At 43.6% G+C, this 19,557-nt stretch overlaps 1 protein-coding gene across 2 annotated transcripts in view; it reads left to right on the top strand.

Moving 5' to 3' along the window:
* SORT1 (sortilin 1) overlaps nucleotides 1–12,433 on the top strand; it is a 66,911-nt gene extending 54,478 nt beyond the window's left edge. For both annotated transcript variants that reach the window (XM_045546716.1, XM_045546717.1), the window contains exons 12-20: nucleotides 2,200–2,302; nucleotides 2,968–3,136; nucleotides 3,703–3,893; nucleotides 5,836–6,025; nucleotides 8,916–9,032; nucleotides 9,956–10,064; nucleotides 11,459–11,565; nucleotides 11,853–11,976; nucleotides 12,172–12,433. In XM_045546716.1, coding sequence (XP_045402672.1) covers nucleotides 2,200–2,302; nucleotides 2,968–3,136; nucleotides 3,703–3,893; nucleotides 5,836–6,025; nucleotides 8,916–9,032; nucleotides 9,956–10,064; nucleotides 11,459–11,565; nucleotides 11,853–11,976; nucleotides 12,172–12,186 — 1,125 coding nt within the window. In that variant the 3' untranslated portion in view covers nucleotides 12,187–12,433. The remainder of the gene's footprint in view (nucleotides 1–2,199; nucleotides 2,303–2,967; nucleotides 3,137–3,702; nucleotides 3,894–5,835; nucleotides 6,026–8,915; nucleotides 9,033–9,955; nucleotides 10,065–11,458; nucleotides 11,566–11,852; nucleotides 11,977–12,171) is intronic.
* The last annotated feature ends 7,124 nt before the right edge of the window (nucleotides 12,434–19,557 follow it).

Raw genomic sequence — 19,557 nt, 5'->3', positions numbered from 1 at the left:
TGACTCAGCTTCTGGAGTGGCTGGGACTACAGGCACATGCCATCATGCCCAGCTAATTTTTTTTTTTTAAAGACAGGGTCTTGCTATGTTGCCCAGGCTGGTCTCAAACTCCAGGCCTTAAGAAATCCTCCCACTTCTGCCTCCCCAAATGCTACGATTACCAGCATGAGCCACTGTGCCTGGCCTATAATGACCTTCTTTATGTCTTGTGATAGTTTCTGACTTAAAGTCTATTTTGTCTGTTATCAGTATACCCACCTCTGCTCCCTTTTGCTTACTATTTGCATGGAATATCTTCATCTATGTCTTTACTTTCAGCTTATGTGTGTCCTTACACACATGGTCCTTTGCAGACTGGCTTCAGCAGGGAAAGCCCTTCATCAGTCAACCCGTCCAGAGATTCTGGGTGCACTGGCTGGCATGGTCTGCAGATAGGTGGGCCTGGTACCTTGGTCTGTGGGGGTGGGCTTTGAGACTGGATCTGCTACGGCAGCCCCGGGGTGGGTCTGTTGATAGGGTCCACAGGTGGGGTGCCTGGAACCTATGTTTTCAGGGGCCAGCCTAACACAGGGGTCCACTTGGGTGGGCCCAGTGCCTGGGCCCACAGGGGCAGGCCTGGTGCCTGGGACCTTGGGGGCAGGCCTGGACCCTATGACATAGTTTATTACAGACAGGACTAGATCTTATTTTGAATTACTACCACGTTTTGTACAGTGTCTGAAGTATATCAGATATTCATTAAGTTTATTTGTGTGGAGTCATACTTTAAACCTTGGTCAGAGGCTTTGGTGTAATGCAAAAGTAAAATAAGGCAAATTACACATGATGAAATAATTGTATAATTTGCTTCCAAATATTCTTACACATTTCAGAATCAAGAGTATCCCACTGGGCAGGCACAGTGGCTCACACTTGTAATCCTAGCACTCTGGGAGGCTGAGGCAGGTCAGGGGTTCAAGATCAACCTGAGCAAGAGCAAGACCCCTGTGTCTACAAAAAATAGAAAAATGAGCCAAGTGTGGTGGCACACACCTGTAGTGCCAGCTATTTGGGAGGCTGAGGCAGGAGAATTACTTGAGCCCGGGAGTTTGAGGTTGTAGTGATGCCACTGCACTCTAGCACAGGTGACAGAGCAAGACCCTGTCTCAGAAAAAAAAAAAAAAAAAGTATACCACTGAGTGTACAACTGAACAACAAAAAAATAAATAACTTCGATAAAAATTAGGCAAAGAACTTGAGTAGACATTTCTCCAAAGAAGTTATGCAAGTGTCTAACAAGCATATGAATAGATGTTCAATATCACTAATCATTAAGAAAATGCAAATCAAAACCACAATGAGGTATCTCCTTACATACGTTAAAAAAGAAAGTATTGGTGAGAATGTGGAGAAATTGGAACCCTTGTGCACTGTTGGTGGGAATGTCAATGGTGCAGCTGCTATAGAAAACAGCATAGCAGTTCCTAAAAAAATTAAAAATAGGATTATCATATGATCCAGCAATTTCACTTCTGACTATATATCCAAAAGAATTGAAAGCAGGGTCTCAAAAAAGTGGTTGCATACCCTTGTTCATAGCAACTTTATTCACAAGAGCCAAAAGGTAGAAGTAGCTCAAGTGTCCATTGACAGATGAATGGGTAAATAAAATGTGTGCAGCACACACACACACACACACACACACACACACACACACACACACACGGGATACTATTCATTCTGTCTTTAAAAAGAAGGAAATTCTGACATATGCTACAACGTGGATGAAACTTGAGGACATTGTGCCAAATGAAATAAGCAAAACACAAAAAGAAAAATGTTGTATCATTGTACTTATGTGAGGTATCTAGAGCAGTCAGATTCGTAGAAACACAAAGTGAAATGGTGGTTGCCAGAGGCTGAGGGGAGGAAGAGGCGGGGAGCTGTTGCTTAATGGATGAAAGAGTTTCAGTTTTACAAGATGCAAAAGTTTTGGAGATTTGGTTGCACAACAGTGTGAATACACTTTACACTACTGAACTGTACATTTAAAAATAGTTAAGATAGTAAATTTTATGAAATTAGTATTTTACAAGTTTTAAAAAAATATTATCCTACTGAGGTCCAGGCTAAGTTAAAAGCTTTATCAGAGGAGGTCTGTGAGATAAGTAAAGAAATTGTACCTTTGGTTTTAATCTAAGCTTTGGTTTCTTTTCACAGTGCAGCCTTCATATTCATGCTTCCTACAGCATCTCCCAGAAGTTAAACGTTCCGATGGCCCCACTGTCAGAACCTAATGCCGTAGGCATAGTCATCGCTCATGGTACGGAGCTCTCCCACTAACCACCACCAACAGGAACAGCAGCTGAGCACGCTGAGACTCAGCTGCAGGCTTTGAACCTTGTAAGAAAAACCACTATAAGCTGGGCACAGTGGCTCACGCCTGTAATCCCAGCACTTTGGGCGGCTGAGCGAAGGATTGTTTGAGGCCAGGAGTTCAAGACCAGCCTGAGCAACATAGCAAGACCTTATATCTAAAAAAAGTTTAGAAATTAGCCAGGCGTGGTGGCGTGTGCCTATAGTCCCAGCTACTTGGGAGGCTGAGACAGGAGGATCACTTAAGCCCAGGAGTTGTGGATTGCAGTGAGCTGTGATCGTGCCACTGCACTCCAGCCTGGGTGACAGAGTGAGACCCTGTCTCTTAAAAAAAAATAGAAAAAGAAAAAGAAGAAAAACCACTGTAGATGGCTTTTATATTCCTTTGGTAAAATTTCTTTCATTATAACAATAAATACTTAGGGTTTTTCATAGATTCCCATTAGAAAGAGCAACGTGACTTCTGCCTTTTCTAAATTTTTGGTGGCCTTCTTTACTACAAGAGGCCTGATGGGAAATAGTCAGAATAAATTCATTCAAAATTATTCTCCCCTCAGTAAATCCTCTCTTTCATTGACTGTTTATGCTGATGAGATGGTGGCTGTGTTGCAGGTAGCGTGGGGGATGCCATCTCAGTGATGGTCCCAGATGTGTACATCTCAGATGATGGGGGTTACTCCTGGGTGAAGATGCTGAAAGGACCCCACTATTACACCATCCTGGACTCCGGAGGCATCATTGTGGCCATTGAGCACAGCAGCCGTCCTATCAATGTGATTAAGTATGCATGAGTTCAGCTCCACGCACACTATCTGCACAGAGGGCAACTGTGGGGAATGTTGTTCAGTTTAGTAGGGGTCGTTACTGACCATGATTCAAATTTTTGCATTCTACAAAACTAAGGAACGTTCTAGAAGGGGTTACATTTAGAGCAACTCAAATTAAATGGCATTGCTTTTTCCTCCTCCTACCTCTAGCTAACACATTTTGTCACTTTTTAAAAATATTCTTCCTTCTCTCCACAAAAATATTATGGAATTGCTCGAGCTCTCTGGATTGGAAATGGCATCTTAAGTGCAAGTTCTTATAAAATAATTTGAGTTTATTAATTTAGAAGCCCATTCTTACCTGGGTCACTACCCTTTCTTTCCTTCGAAGGAATTTTTGTAAAGGTATTTACTTTCATACTCGCTCTGAATGAATCCCTTTCCCTATCCTGTTAACTAGAGACATTAAAAGTTAAAATAATTGTCAGATGAGGGTTGGAATCAAAGTGCAAGGTGGTTTCCTGATATTCCCCGTACACATTGATCCTCTGTCACGATCTTTCTCTGATTGTGGTTTCAGGTTCTCCACAGATGAAGGTCAATGCTGGCAAACCTACACATTCACCAGGGACCCCATCTATTTCACTGGCCTAGCTTCAGAACCTGGAGCTAGGTCCATGAATATCAGCATTTGGGGTTTCACAGAATCTTTCCTGACCAGCCAATGGGTCTCCTACACCATTGATTTTAAAGATATCCTTGAAAGGAACTGTGAGTGTCTCCTTTGACCTTTTCTACCAGAAACTTATAAGCCCATTTTCTTAAATAATCAATTCAGTTTAACTTCTTTTAGCTGGAATAAGCAAATTCATATACATATGAAAGGGGATTGAAGGATATTCCATGTAGGTTATCAAGTAATGGAATGGTATCAGAAAAGCAGCTTCCTTTTTGGAGCTAGTACTGCCCAAGAGAAATATGAGGGCCACATGATATAATTTAAATTATTCTGCCAGCTACATTATAAAAGTAAGAAGAAAGGTAAAATTAATTTTAGTAATAGAATTATCTTAATATATCCAAAATATTATCATTTCAGCATGTAAGCAGCATTACAAATGATTAATGAGATATTTTGCATTTTTTTTTCTGAGTCTTCAAAATCCAGTGTATATTATAGCAAATCTCAATTCAGACCAGCCAAATGTGGCTAGGGCTACCATCTAGGACAGTATACCTTTGCACTGTTAGATATCTCCTTTAGACTTTTTTCCTACTTATAAGAATAGTGTATGCATGTGTTTGTCTAAAATTATTTCATAACATTTCAGGGTTTTTCACCCCCGAGTAGGGAAATACAGTAGAAATATAAAAGGAAACTTTAGAGGAAAGTGTGTTGCAAAGAGCATCTCATTGATTGTGTCACTTCTCGAAATGTTGAAGTGAGGAAGTTTTCATGCAAAGAGTTTTAGCTTGAATGGCAGTCACAGGTAAGGCTCTAGAATGGCCATTGGGCAGGCATGAAGCCCACACTGACCACTTCAAAGTTCTGTGACTTCAAACTAGAAGACATGTTACAGGCCCAGAAAATAGCTTCAGAAAAGGACTGACAATGTTCATCACATGGTATTTCTAAAGCATCACAAGCAAACCAGTACCCCAATGCCAAAAATGCTGATGTTGTACTAAGAAATATGGAGGATAAAAGAAAAACTTTGGAGAACAGGTGACCTGTAGTTACATGTTGGCATAATACAATAAAAGACTTAAAGTTTCAAGACATTTTAATTAAATTTTAGTCCTGACTATTAGACTGTGTTATGGGTTCATTTTCTCAGCATGTTAGTTCAGTGACTCCTAAGGAAGCAGAGCTCTTGGTTTGGACCTTACTTTTCTGCAAGATGTTTATGATTTAATACCTGAGGATCATTGTCATCTAAATTCATCAAATAGTCTGTAAAGAAGCTAGCTTATGAGTTCCCCCCTCAGCAGATAGTTCTACAGTTATCCCTAAAGTTTAACAACATTAAAAGATTTGTTAAGCACTTGCTCTTTAACAGGCTCTATGCTGGTCTTCTTATTCCAAAGGATAAAAAACTAATCCACAGTCTTTAGGTCATAGCCTTTGAGTCTTTTTACCAAGAGTAAATGATATGACATACTAAGCCAAAAACTGTCATCATTAACAATCTACATTTGAGAGCCAGTCAACTAGAGTTAGAAGTCTAGAAAGAGGATATTTTCCCTTCTGTTTGAAGTAAACTAACACATGATGAAATTGAACCTGTGCTCTTGGCCTGGTGTCTTGTCCTAAACAAAGAGCTTCCGGACCCTGAGTGGAGAACATCTGGTTGCTTACCCCGATCGACGTTGCTTACCGAGGGCATAGGTGTGCCAGACCCACAGATGGCAGCCTCTCAGTTTGGAAGGACCTGGGGAGGTTCTCTGTTTAGTGTCCCACTTCAAAATAAGGTTTTTCCTAATCTCCAAATGGTTGTTGAGGTGGAAAGAATCCTCTTTTGGCAGGAAGAAGTGCAATTGCTGGTAGGCTCTAGACTAATGTAACATTTTATTTGCTGTTCTAAAATGAAGCAATAGGTTGAGTCAGACATTCCCACTTTCCCTCTCCTTGTTCTTCCTAAAGCCTGGCAGCTGTCTCCCGTGGGTGGGTTCTGTGCTGTGCACTTTTCTGAACAGTCTGTCTGTCCTCTAGGTGAAGAGAAGGACTACACCATATGGCTGGCGCATTCTACAGACCCTGAAGATTACGAAGACGGCTGCATTTTGGGCTATAAAGAACAGTTCCTACGGCTACGCAAGTCGTCCGTCTGTCAGAACGGTCGAGACTATGTTGTGACCAAGCAACCTTCTATCTGCCTCTGTTCTCTGGAGGACTTCCTCTGGTATCAGCATTCCTCAGATCCCTCTGTCACCCCTTTCCCTGTTGGAGGAGGTGAAAGACAGTTGTCTTTTAGGGCTAAAAGTTATTGAAATCCTTTTCTCCAAGAGTGGCAAGCTGCTGCTTCTTATTAAGGAAACTGAGGCACAGAGAAAGGGAAGCAAAGTTGTTAATAATTGGACAGATAATATAACCTTACATAACATTATAACGTATTACCTACAAAAGATACAGGAGGTAAAGTGGATCCTAAAAGATTTGGACAAAGAAGGCAGGCAGATAGCAATCATGTCCCCCTATGTCATGTTCTCTCAAACTGCAGTGACAGCACAATACATATCTGAGCAAAACGCAGGTCTGACCCGGTGTGGTTCATCCTGCACGGCGCACGTCTGTATGTGGCATGGTCAAGGGTCCTCCCTTCTCTATTTCCAGGAGGAAAAATATCACTCAGATTGCCTTGGTATTACGGTAGGGCCAGAGGTTGTTGATAAACCTGTAAAACTCCAAAGGGTTCTCTGCCACCCTCCACTCCACACATGCAGGCCCTTTCCCTCACTCCTGCTCTGCATGCCACGCTTCTCCAGAGCTCCACGCCATCACGTGTGCTCGCTCTTCCTGGGAAGTCTCCACGCTCCCTCTGACCCCGAGCCTGGTGCATTCCTGCTCAGCCCAGACAGCACCACGCTAAAGCCTCCCCCGCTTTCCCTCATCTAGGTCCCACAGGCCCCTGTTACAGAACTTACTATGTTTTAGTTATTATTTATAGGTTTGGTTCCACCATTAAGCCACTCCAAATCCTTGAGAGCATATTTTATTTGATAATAATATGGTAGTAATGATAGCAGCTAATATTTATTGAGCACTAACTCTGTACTAGGCACTGTCCCAAACAATTTACATTTAATCTCATAGCAGAGAGGTCATGACTAACTTGCCTGTGGGAAGTGGCAGAGCTGGGAAATGAAACTGGCATCTCAGCTCCAAAGCCTTCATGCTACAACACATATGCTTGAGGAGTGGGTCCTTTATGAACGAGGATACTCCGCTAGAAATTTTGGATTGAATACCTAAAATTCTCACTTGAATTTCCCCCTGCTGTTGGAGGGGTAGTGTCTTCTACATCTTTTGTTCTCCCTACTCTCTCCCCTAACTACTTCTCAGAATAGCCTTGAAGTACAAGCAGCATTTATCTAGTCCCCAAATATTCATTGACTACCTGCCGTGCACAGGACATTGCAAAGTGAGAATGGAAAGTTTGCTGCAAAACAGGTGGTAGGATCATGGGGATTTAGAGAAGGGAGAGAATATTCCATCTAGAGCTGAAAGGAGATGGGTCAAAGAAGGTCTCATTGAAGAGGTGGCATTTGAGCTGAACATTGACAAATGGTAGGGTTTGATTATGTGCATCTGGGGAGAAAGCAGGTCATTAAAGCTAGTGGACTGTTGTGAGCATAGAAACCTAACAGCAAGATGAAAGAAGGGTGTTCTAGAAGATAGCCCCTTGGGGAAGTCACAGTAGTCATGATAAAGAAGTAAGTAGGGTCCAGATAGAGGATGTTCAGGCTAAATTTTCCACTGAAATGGAGGGAAGGAAGGTAGTATCATGGAAAATGTGTGGAAATGATAAGGAGGGCCTGGCACAGAGGAGAAAACACGATGTGTTTTGAATGTTTTATTCTGTTGAGGTTCTGTCAGAATATTTAGGTGGTGATATCCAGCAGGTATTTGAAATAGAGGATTAGAGCTCAAGAGAGGTAAAACCGGGAAGTTTTATTTGCAACCACAAGTGGTTGTGGTCAGTAAGGGAGAGCATATACAGAGAAAGCAAGAGAATGAATTGTAGCAAAAAAGAAGAGCAAGTAGTGGCCAGAGAAACAGAGAGTGCAGCTTTGCCAATGCCAGGGAGGGTAGGGTCACAATGGTGGGTCAGATGCCATAGAACAGGTGAATCACAGGGAATGAGACCAAAGAGGACTCTGCTGGGTTTGATGACTAGTGAGCTTTGGGGGTGCCTCAGACAGTCATTTTCAAGGTGGTAGAGGGGGGGGTTAAAGCCAAAATGCATGGAATAAAAAATAAATGAGTAAAATAGGACAAGTAAAAAATACTCTCTTGAGAAATTTGGCTAATAAGGGAAATGAGGGTCAAGGAAGTAATTTCTAGGGTAGAGACATATGCAGGCTAAGGGGAATCCACCAGCCAAGTGGGAGAGATTGATTCTCCCTCTCATACTGTCAATGAAGCAAGGTCCCAGGGCAGGGAGGAAGAGTGGGCCCAAGGAGTGGAGAGGGGCAGGACATTGTTTCTTTGGGGAAAATAGAAAGGAGAGCAGTGGGTGGCACTATGGAAAGATAGGATGGAGTAGAGGGCGGGAAAAGGTGTTCACATTGGAGGCAAGGACAGTCTAAGAAGCTAAGAGGCACAAAAGTAAGGAAGAAAGAAAAGTTCGACATATCCTACAAAGGCAGCATGATAATGATATTTGGAGGGAAAAGGAAAGAATTGCCAAGTATCCCTGAATTTAGAGCTGCTGCTGATGCTGCTGTTTCTGTGGCCTCTTCGTCTCAGTTGCATGGGTCCCCACCCCACTGCAGGCTGCACTGGCCCCATCCCTGTGCCTGAGCAGTCTACAGGGCACAGCCTTCAGGCTCTAGCTAGTCCTGAATCCACTAGGCCTGACCTGTAAACGTTTTTCCCTCAATAAAGCCCTCTCCATGTCTGTTTTCCTAAATGGACCTTCTTCAGAGTTGCCGCAGGCCTTCCTGAGCAGCTTCCTAGCAATCCAAGATTGTAATGTTAACCGTCCCATTGCCCCACATAAAACCTTTGTTGCTAGTCACTTACTGTCTTTCAGCAACTTTGAAAGATGCTTTCTTGGCTGACTCTTGCAGTGATTTTGGCTACTACCGTCCAGAAAATGACTCCAAATGTGTGGAACAGCCAGAACTGAAGGGCCATGACCTAGAGTTTTGTCTGTACGGAAGAGAAGAGCACCTGACAACAAATGGGTGAGATGCCTTTTTCTCCCTTATCACGATGGGCGAATCATTGCACAGAGCCAAAGCTGCTTCTCTCCATACAGAGAGCTGAGCAATATTTTAGAGTACTCTTTTTTGGTGGGATGCTCCCTCCCCGCTGCCAAGGCATAACCACAGGCAAGGGGTGCTTGCTGCATCAGAGGACCTCAACCCCTCCAATGCCATGAGGCAGAAGGCCAGGGAGCGAGCTCAGCCGGATCCCTCACCCCTGCCTGCCACGGACTGCCCACAGGTGGGGAGGAGAGGCGAGAGGCCCATAGGCAGAACGAGAAAAGCATTCCCATTTGCCATGAATGTCTATCCCTCCCTCATCTGGCTCAACTTAGGCCAGGCCAGGGACAGCATGACATCACCACCTCAATGTGGAGTGCTCTTGAAAAGCACCATCTGACAGAACTTTGTGTGGCAATGGAAATGTTCCGTAATCTGCCGTGTCCAATGTGGTAGCCACTAGCCACATGTGGCTGTAGACACTAGTGCAACTGAGGAACTTAATTTTTCATTTTAATTAATTTTAATTTAAATAGCCACTGTATGGGACAGTGCTGCTGTAGAGGAGCCTCACTACCTCCCTCCCTTAATAATTTCCCCTCTCCCATTTTTGTACCACTTGTTAATGAGCTTTTCCTGGGTCACAGTTCTTTGGCACAGTCTCTGAGGTAGAAAGGACAGGAATGTCCCTGACAGCTAGGGACAGAGATGCCTAATCTGCTCAAGGCCTGAAACTACACAAAATATTCCCAAAACATCCCTGTGGACATCTCCCCAGGCCTGAAAAATGATGTAAGAATGAGAAGCTTTTCAGCAGCTTTTCAAATCTTGTTTCCAGGAAACAGGCAAGAGTGCAGGAATACATCCTTGTATTCTGTTAACAAATCTTCTCTGCCTTTTAGGTACCGGAAAATTCCAGGAGACAGATGCCAAGGTGGGGTGAATCCAGTTCGAGAAGTAAAAGACTTGAAAAAGAAATGCACAAGCAACTTTTTGAGTTCAGAAAAGCAGGTATGTTAAAATAGATCTAGTGTTTAAGTCCAAGTGGGATTTTGTGTTCTGCCAGGAAAAATCAGAGTTATAGCATCAAGAATTTTGTTACTGATACGAGTGGCCAAACCACTTCTATCAGGCTTCCCTTTGCACAAGAAACTGATGGGATGAAGGATGAGTCACATAACCCACTGATAAGCTCATCCTACTGAAAACTCTTTTGTTGTTGTTGGGGATGGGGGAATGGTATTCTGTAGAGTTGTAAAAGTCTTAGAAGCATAGAGTTGTGGGAATTTCTGAGGCTCAAAGTCATTTAGGGACAAGACTCAAGAAGACTGAAGTGCCTACCGGGAGTTCTGTGCAAGAGGAGAAGAGCACTGGATGGTAGGTAGGGTGGATGAAGGAGACTCTGAACTATGGTAATCATGGGCTGGTTTTGATTTAGAAGCAAGTTATGTTTACACATCTGTAGCACTGAACTATCTGGCTGGGATTTGGAGATATGGTGAAGAGGAAGCCTCTTGATAAAGAAGCACTGGACCAGCAGCATGACCTGGCGCGATAAACTGTGGGCCCCTCTTTCCTAATCTGTAATATGAGAGATTGCGCCGGACAATCTGCAGTTCTCCGCTCTGCTGTTCTGAGGGACTTGAGACTGACAAGGGGTGGGATTAAGAAGGCAATGGGAGAAGAGTGTGTGGGTGTGTGTATTTGTAAGGGGACAAGTGCCTCCTCTGCACCCCTGCCCTGGACTCCTGGTGGCTGTCCTCAGAGTGTTTGTGTGTGTGATTGCACAGGACTCCCGCCCACAGGGACACAGCTTGTCCCAGAATCCAGCTCCGCCTCCTCTTGGATACTTTGAAAACACACACTCCCTATCTCCCACCCAGAAGCAGGTAGGTCACATGCAATGATCTGATGAGGCTTATTTGTAAAAACATACCCACAATTAACTAAAAAAGTAAATCTTGGTGTCATATAATGGACTGCCTGATATAGCATTGACATAGCTTCTTCCCAGTGGCCCTGTTGTGGATCATTTAGCCCATTATCACAGTGTCCCTTTCCTGCTCCACACTTAAGCTCCAAGACCTGTGAACAGTGGTAATGTGAAACAGTCACAGTTACCATATTTGATCTAGGCAGTTGCCAAGACTCCTAGTATAACTTTGACATGGAAGCCACTCGGTTTGCAGCTTCAAGGCAGTGGGAGCTCAGATTACCCTCTACTAGCTGTAATATTTTCCTGGTAACATTGAGATGGTTCATCTTGGGGGGTTGGAAAAGTACCATCATTAAGTACCTTGGGACTGCAGATCATTCCCAGAGAAATGAGGGGCATGAGTGGCTGCTTTGAATGCCATCCTGGAATGCATGCCTAAAAGCTTTTGTTTATGTTTTAATTTATCAAGAATTCCAAGTCAAATTCTGTTCCAATTATCCTGGCCATCGTGGGATTGATGCTAGTGACAGTCATAGCAGGAGTGCTCATTGTGAAGAAGTATGTCTGTGGAGGAAGGTAAGGAACATGGGAGTCAATCAAAGGTACTGAATTCAAACCAGAAAGCCAGCCAAGGGCATATGGTTGAGCCTGCTATTGGCAAAATCTAGGTAGTTGAAGTGATGTTCTTGAAAAATCAGGCCCAAATCTCATGTCTTACATTTTTCATATGTCAACTAACTATGGGCTGTGCTTCCTGTATCTATGACTCATTCTGTGAGCGTATGAAACTGGGAAAGTCCACAGTCCTATAAGAAATGCACCCCTGCTCACCACATGAAGGTTAAAGTAGTCTCCGTTCACAGGTTCCTGGTGCATCGATACTCTGTGCTGCAGCAGCATGCAGAGGCCAATGGCGTGGATGGTGTGGATGCTTTGGACACAGCCTCCCACACTAATAAAAGTGGTTATCATGATGACTCAGATGAGGTGAGACTGTTTTTTTGTGAGGGGTAGTCCAAAAATACCAAAAAAAAGTCTGTGTTCTCTTATTTATGATCAAGATACAATTGAGGCAAAGGCAACAATGACTATAAGATTTGGCAAGTCCAGAAACTAGGTGATTGCTTTCAAAATAGGAATTTTGTAGCCTGTCAGTAATATGGTGCATGTCTTTCTTTTCAGGACCTCCTGGAATAGCTCTTCAAGAGAGCTGGGACCCAGCATGGATGGTAGAACCACAGTACCTCTTACACTCCCTGTGGCTCCGACTTGGGAAAATAAATTTCCTGTTGCGAGGGACCCAGCTCTGTTTCTGCTGCTTCCATCAAAGCCAAAAGGACCTACACTAAAGAAATGCAGGGTGGGGGTGGGGAACCCTGAGCACTTTTTACAATTGGCTCCCAGAAGAGGGGAAAAATTTAAATTCTTTAACTTTTTATTTCAAGTTCTGTCTTTTTGCATAGTGTGGGTTTGGAGGGTTTTGTTTTTGTTTTCTAAGGGAAATGAAATGGAATTCAAAGGGACTGGTTCACTAACCCCACCCTTGTTCTGCATGGCACCTGCCCCAGGGCATCTGCCAACTCCAGCATCGGCTCTCACAATGTACTTGGTGCTGTCCCTGGGCTCTGCTGGCAACATGAAGCAGCTGCAGAAATGAAACAGAGGCTGCAGTGGCTGGCACAGCCTAGCCAGCTTTTCTCCATCTGGGGACAGCCCCACTCCAAGAACACTGCACACCAGCTCCTCACACAGATCCTGCTTCCTCTTTTTTTTTTTTTTTTTTTTTTTTTTTTTAGGGACCATAGACCACAGTGATTTTTCTTTTCCCCTGTTTAATTAGGCAATACCCTTGTTAATTGCCCTTTGGCAACTAACTTAACCATGTGCTTCCAACACACTAAATCAGGAAAACTTACAGGGCAATATTTTTAACTTGGGGCAGGAAGAAGGGAGCAGCAGAGAATTGAGTAGATTTAGCACCTATTAAAGAGAGAAATCCTTGCTGCTTCTGAGATCTTTCAAGCTGTGCTTTGTGTGTGTGCCAGTGGACTTGCTCAAGGACAGGGTACAGGCTGGGCTGGAAGTGTGCCCAGGCTGAGTGGTTCCTTCCCCAGAGTTGACTGTGGAGTGCACGGTGTGGCCCTGGGGCCCCGCAGTCTTCCATCCCCCTTTCTCCTGTGGCTCCTATTGAATCCTTATGGTGGCTGCTGATCTGCTTCCTCGTAGGTTGCTGTTATACATGGAGCCAGGACTAGAGATGTTTTCAGATTTATAGACTTTTTCTTAAAAAATCATAATTTTATTACCAGGCTGTCCTCACTCCTATTTCCCAGCTTTGCCACATAATTTGTTGGCATGAAAATTTTGGCTGAACCAATTGAAAACACACTTCCAGTCTAGATGATGCTCTGCCTGATACATTAAGTTCATATTTTGAATTAAGGAAGTTTCCCATTTACATTTTTCCAAATTAAATAAATTATAGAATGTAGTTGGGTAGATTTGGGGGTCACCATACAGTAATGGAAAGCTGCAATAATTAGTGTTGTTTTTGTTTTGAAACAATGTCTTGCTCTGTTGCCAGGGCTAGAGTGCAGTGGTGTGATCATAGGTCACAGCAACCTCAAACTCCTGGGCTCAAGAGATCCTCCTGCCTCAGCCCCCCGAGTAGCTGGGACTATAGGCATGTGCCACCACTCTATCTAGGTTTTATTTGGTGGTGTTTTTTTGTTTTTGTTTTTTTTTAGTAGGCATGGGGTCTCACTATACCCAGGGTGGTCTCAATTCCTGGGCTCAAGCAATCCTCCCAGTTTGGCCTCCCAAAATGCTAGGATTACAGGTGTGAGCCACCTCACCTGGCCAGCAATAATTAGTTTTAATACAGCTTGAATATTTGTTACACAGCAATATAGTATGGTAAATTTTTGGTCTTAATGTACCTACTGTGCTGGTCATAGTTTCTCCCAATGATTATGGTCGGGACATTCTTTGGTAGATGCCATTTTGCTGCTAGTTCATTTTGTGGCGAGAAAGTCAGTAAAAAGTAAATGTGCCAAATTAACTTTTGTCAGAATGTGAGCAGATGGCCAAAAATTCTTTCCTCCCCAGAATGGATTAACAGCAGCATGGAAAGTGGAGGAGGGAGTGGATGGAGATTTTTAGAGACTTTGAAACTGCAGTAAGATTAAATGAGTCAGGGAGTTTTGGTGAGAAAATAAAGTTAGGGCAGTTTTTGTGAAGAAAATTAATATTTGTTAGGGTTAGAGTACACTAGTCTTTTAGCTCATTCATTTTGCATAGTTTTAAAATTAAAAATAATTCCAAAAATATGCCAGCTCACATATGATGACAGTATCAGACTTTGTCCCACCCTCACTTCCTGCCCAAAGTGAATTTGGTGTCCAGAAAAGACCTATTTACACCATACACCTTTTCTCCCAGCATATACCCACTATGGGTGGATGTGCCAATATATGGTAATACTCTTAGTTTCAAGATATAGGAAAGTTAATATTCTGGTCTAACCACATAAGGTTAGGGTTCTTTGCTTATAATAATATTTGGGATTTCTGTTGAACTTGACAATTTTCAGAGCACTTTCACTAGCATTATTATATCATTTGAACCTCACAACTTCCTTCCTTGTGTTGGAGCTGAGGAGCCAAAATTGAGTAAATTGTCCAGGGTCCTTGTGTATGTTATGAGCAATGCTGGTTGGTTGTCTCCAGAATCTTGAAAATTTTTAGGTAAGTGCTGACTACTTGGAGCAGGGCTTCTTTCTTACAGATGATTTGCTGTTCTTTAGGACAGGGAGCAATGGCATTTCTCTCAGAGCAGTATTTAGCATCTTTTTGCCATCTTTGTGAACAGAAAATTCTATTCTCCTGTTTTTCGTGGCTGAAAATGTAAGTAATGGTAATTTCGAATATGTTTTTAGAAACAGCCACTCCTCCAGTTGTGTTCAAGAGTGCAGGAGAGGAATCTCCATTGATGGGTCTCCCCCTCCACCCTCCTGGTTTTCCCCCCTGGCTGGCTAGTTCATTTGGTCTGAGGACTGCTGGCAAGCCTGGCTCATTCCCTTTGTTGGCTAGTTAGCTTTCTTTATTAGCCTGCTCACTCACAAATGTGTGCCCTCAGCCAGAGAGTAAGACAGCCCAAATCCACTATAGCGTCTTAAAAAAAAAAAGAGAAAAGACTTCTCATTTATCCTACTCATGTTAGGAGCATATCTTTGAAGGTAAAACATAGCATATCATTGTGTAACCTCTCAGGCTTGATGGTAGCAGAAGACTATTTCTGGAGGTTTCAGCAGTGGAATTTAGCATTATAAGATAGGTTGGCCATATCAGACACTCCAAAGTGGCCTGAGTTCTTAAATCCAGGTAGAGAACTCACTCTTCCTTCCTGCTCTGGACCTAAGGGGGCTTTGGGTTTTTAGTGAGTCCATAGACCAGTGATGAATACACCTAGGCTATTAATTGAAAATGAACACTATTTAGAAGAATAGCCTTTGGAGAATTGTTGTAGTTCTAGGGCGGGCTCAAGAGATTCCACAGATTAACTATAACTGAAACTTAGAATTCAACCTCTGCCTTTGAGTAGGTTTTCCAGTGTGTCTCCCTCTTACTCGTAGGCTTGCCTGTGGGCCTCTACATGCCCAGGCTGGCCTTTCATCCCTGACAGATGGTAATGTGCTGGCCGCCTCCAGCTGTAAACCATAGCTGGTTCTCCTGTGGCCTTTGTCATGATACCAGGATACAGAGAGGAGCCAGGGACATTCACACCTACCCCTGGGTGACAGGGCTGGCCTAGGTTCAGTCTTTTATTTACTTTCCAAGCAAACCATCCAGGTAGAGAGATTCTCTTGCCTTTTGGGACAGCTCTGAAGAGCCCTGCCCCTGTATGCAATGGCCTAGAGCTCATCCTGCTCATGGTCAGTGTAGACCCCTCACCCCTGTATTAAGCCAAGATACTTGGAACTGTTAAAATAGGAAGGGATTCAGCTTTTCAACTTTGCTGCCACCTTCCCTAAAGCAGGAAAAATGAACATGTACTTAAATATCCTTTGAACAAAACCAAAGTTTAAGATTTGCCATGTGATGGAGTGACAGGGAGGGCCAGAGTCAGCAGGTGCCAGACTTTCTGTTCCATCTGTCACCGATTTGTCCAACTCAGGCAGCTCTGGGAGCACCATCCTGACCTAGCAGAGCCCAGGCTTTGCCCTCATGAAGGATAATTGAAATGGAGCATCTTGATTTCTTGGTTACGTTGCATTATAACAATAAGAGAACATTAATTTGAAATTATCTCCAACAACTTGCTGTATGCATTTTTTCACACCAGTACATTCTTAAGTGTACTTGTTCATAAGGAATAATATAAACTAATCTGTACCTTTATATATGTGTGTGTACATATATACATGTATAAACTGTATAGTGTACATGTTAATGATTTATTGATATGCCCCAAATCTTTAACATGGTTCTCATCCTTCGCATGCCCTCAGTTGTGGTCAGGTGACTTCACGTTCCCTGATGACTCTTCCCACCTCCTGTGTTTGGACCTCCAGGGAAGAGGGTTTTGGTCGTACTCTCCTTATCCTCGTGCACAGAAATGCTCAGGGTCCCCATGTGCCTGTTGTTCAACCCTCTCTTGTCTCTTGTTCCCTTTCTGAGCATGTGGTCCCTCCCCAAGCTGTGGGACGGCTGCCTTCCTATGAGAGTGTAAAGCAGTACTAAGATCTTTACTGCATGTGCTCTAAAAACCCAAGTTTTCTGTTCCTTTGGGACAGAAAATTGCATGTGAGGTGGGACAATTAAGTTTCAATGACCCATGTCAGTTATACAACAAAGCCAGACCCCCTGATAAAATTCCACAAAATGGAAATAAAACTCAAATTTCTTTAGCATTGTGTAAATAAATCTGGATGTGTTTGACTTTGTACTGGTAATTTTCTGTATATTTGCAATATTTGGGTTAGAAATAAAATAGACTGGACTTTGTTACCTGACGTACTGGGATGACTAAGCTACAGTTTGTTAATATGATAGCTTTTCCGGTTTCCTAGCTTCAAAAGTCAAACTCCAACAACCAGAGAGTAGGCCGATTAAAGAGCCAGGGCTGTGCATTTAAAGCATGAAGGTATTAGGTAATTTGTGGGGAAAACAACTCACAAAAAAGTGAAGTTTTCCCCATAAGTTATCTAATTTTCTTGTTCTTCAATTTCTTGTTATTTATGCTCATGCAGATCTGGCTTCTGTGGGTGTTTATAAGACCAGTTTTCTTGTTCTTACTTCCAGAAAGTCTAGCAGACCCACCCTACACACCTTCTCAGGTTTCGGTTGCTATGTTCTTCGTTCTGGACACAGCAGCATATAATTATTCTCCTGAATCCTATGTTCCTTGCAGTGGGTTTGACAGATGACAGTACTGAGAAGTTTAACTTTGATAACTTTCCCTCTGCCCCTCATATTTCTCTTGCTGCTCTTACTCATGGTTTTTCCTCATCCGTTTCATCTAAGGACCTTCAGAGAGCTAGTTTTCCTCTCTTCCAAAATGTTTCCTTTAGGGGAGGCTCCTGCCTGCCTGCCTTGAGCTGTGAGCCATCCCACCCTGCCATCCTGGGGTGATGTTTCCACTTAATACTCTGGTGTCTTGGTCTGAAGATGACAGGGCAAAGGCCTTGTTCTTGAGGCCACCATCTGATGGGAAGGTTTCTACCCCAGGAGATTATCTAAGGTAGTTGTTTTATTTTAAGGAATTCTAACAGTATGCTAAGACTTCCTGCACCAGAATCACTAGGTTGCTTTTTAAAATGCAGATTCCTGGATCCCACCCCACATCTACTGAATCAGACTTTCTGATGGGCAGACCTTAGGATCTGCATTTTAAACTTAATTCTTTACACCTTCGTTTGAACAAACAGCTAAGACTGAAAGCCTGGGCCATTCCTCACCAAAATATGGGTTGTGTGGTGTAAAAAGGGGGTGTGTTTGGAGACTGTATTTATAGAGGCCTTGGCTGGGTCAGACAAGACAAATAGTTCAGAAAGACCTTCAAACTAGTTCTGCTATGGCACAAGTCTAGACTTTTACTAACCAAACCAGCCCCAGAGGCCAGCCTCCCCAGTCACCGTTTTTGGCCATCCTAGCCCCTGATAAACAGGTTTCTGAGCCCAGAGTATATCTATAGGTTGTCTTGACCTTAGCCCCTATACTAGTTACAAAGACGCTGGAACTCATTCACCCCAAAATAATAACATGGGCTCCTGGGATCTTATCCACTGCCCCCAAATTGAGGACAAAAATGTGTAAGGAGCCCATCCATTCAACCACACTCATTTTTTTCCATGAAAAAAAATACAGAGGCAGAGGAGGGGCTATATGGGAACTCTGTACTTTACACTCAACTTTGCTGTGACCCTAAAACTTCTCTAAAAATACAGTATATTTTTTAAAAGTACAGAGGGCACGTTGGCTTCCAGAGGTAAGCAAGTGGAGCATGATAGGAAACCAGACAATTTGGATGAAGTGTACAACATGTGTAGGCAATGGTTTGGTAAGCCTGGAAATCATATAGGACCTTTACTATGTGACTAGCGCCTATAATAGATTGGCCACTTTTCTATATTTTTATCACTATATCCTTGACACAGTCATGGCGCCATCATCCTTTGTTGCATAGACTGGGGACCTGAGGCTCAGAGTGAGTGATTTGCACAGAGTCACCAGCTGATGAGCAAGTGGACAGCCAGAGGCCACGCTCCAGCCCTCTGAGCTCTCCTGCCTGCACCACTGCTGCCTCTCCCTTTATTTGCACTTTTTCTCATGGCAAGGGAGCCATTGACAGCTTTCAAAGGGGGGAAAACGCTGGCCTGACCTAAAAATAGTTTCCATTTATCAAGCACTTAGTCGGCTACAGACTGCTAAGCACTTTACAGAGATTACCTCTTTTAATCCTCATAACGGACCCTATGGTTATTATTATCTCCATTTTACAGATGAGGAAACAGACTTAAGAGAGACTGATGTGTTGCAAGTCACACAGCTAGCTGGTGAAGTGGAGCCTGGCAGGCTGACTGCAGAGTGCAGACTCTCCCACTGCTGCACTGGACTCCACGCCCAGGGGGAGGGGGCTGGGCCCTGTAAAGGTCGAGCTGATAAGACTTTACAGCTCACTGAATGTGGGAGGGGAGGGAGAAAGCAGTTAAAGGTGTGCCTGTGAATCAGATATGCTCTGGACCCAAACACCCTGTTGGGTGAGCTGGAGGTCAGGAGCTGAGATGTCACCCAATCCTGACAGAAGCCAGAGGTCCCTTTTGGATGGTCTCTGCTCAAACTCTCCCCTCCCTCCCTAGTGCCATGAGGGGTGTCATCTCTCTCCCCAGATAACGGGGCCACCTCAGCCCTCCTCCTGTGGCTATTCTGGGCTGCACTCTCATCCCTCTCTCTTCCGCTAGCCCCTACTTCAGCCCTTCTGTTGGGAGTAACGGAGTGGGGAAAGGCCAGCCCAGTTACATAACCCTGTGGCTGGGACCCTGGGAGGCCAGCCTGGAGAGCAGGTGCT

This window comes from Lemur catta, chromosome 3, assembly GCF_020740605.2.
Source record: "Lemur catta isolate mLemCat1 chromosome 3, mLemCat1.pri, whole genome shotgun sequence".
NCBI lineage: Eukaryota > Metazoa > Chordata > Mammalia > Primates > Lemuridae > Lemur > Lemur catta.
The sequence above is the reverse complement of the archived record's forward strand: the minus strand, read 5'-3'. Positions and strand labels throughout refer to the sequence as shown.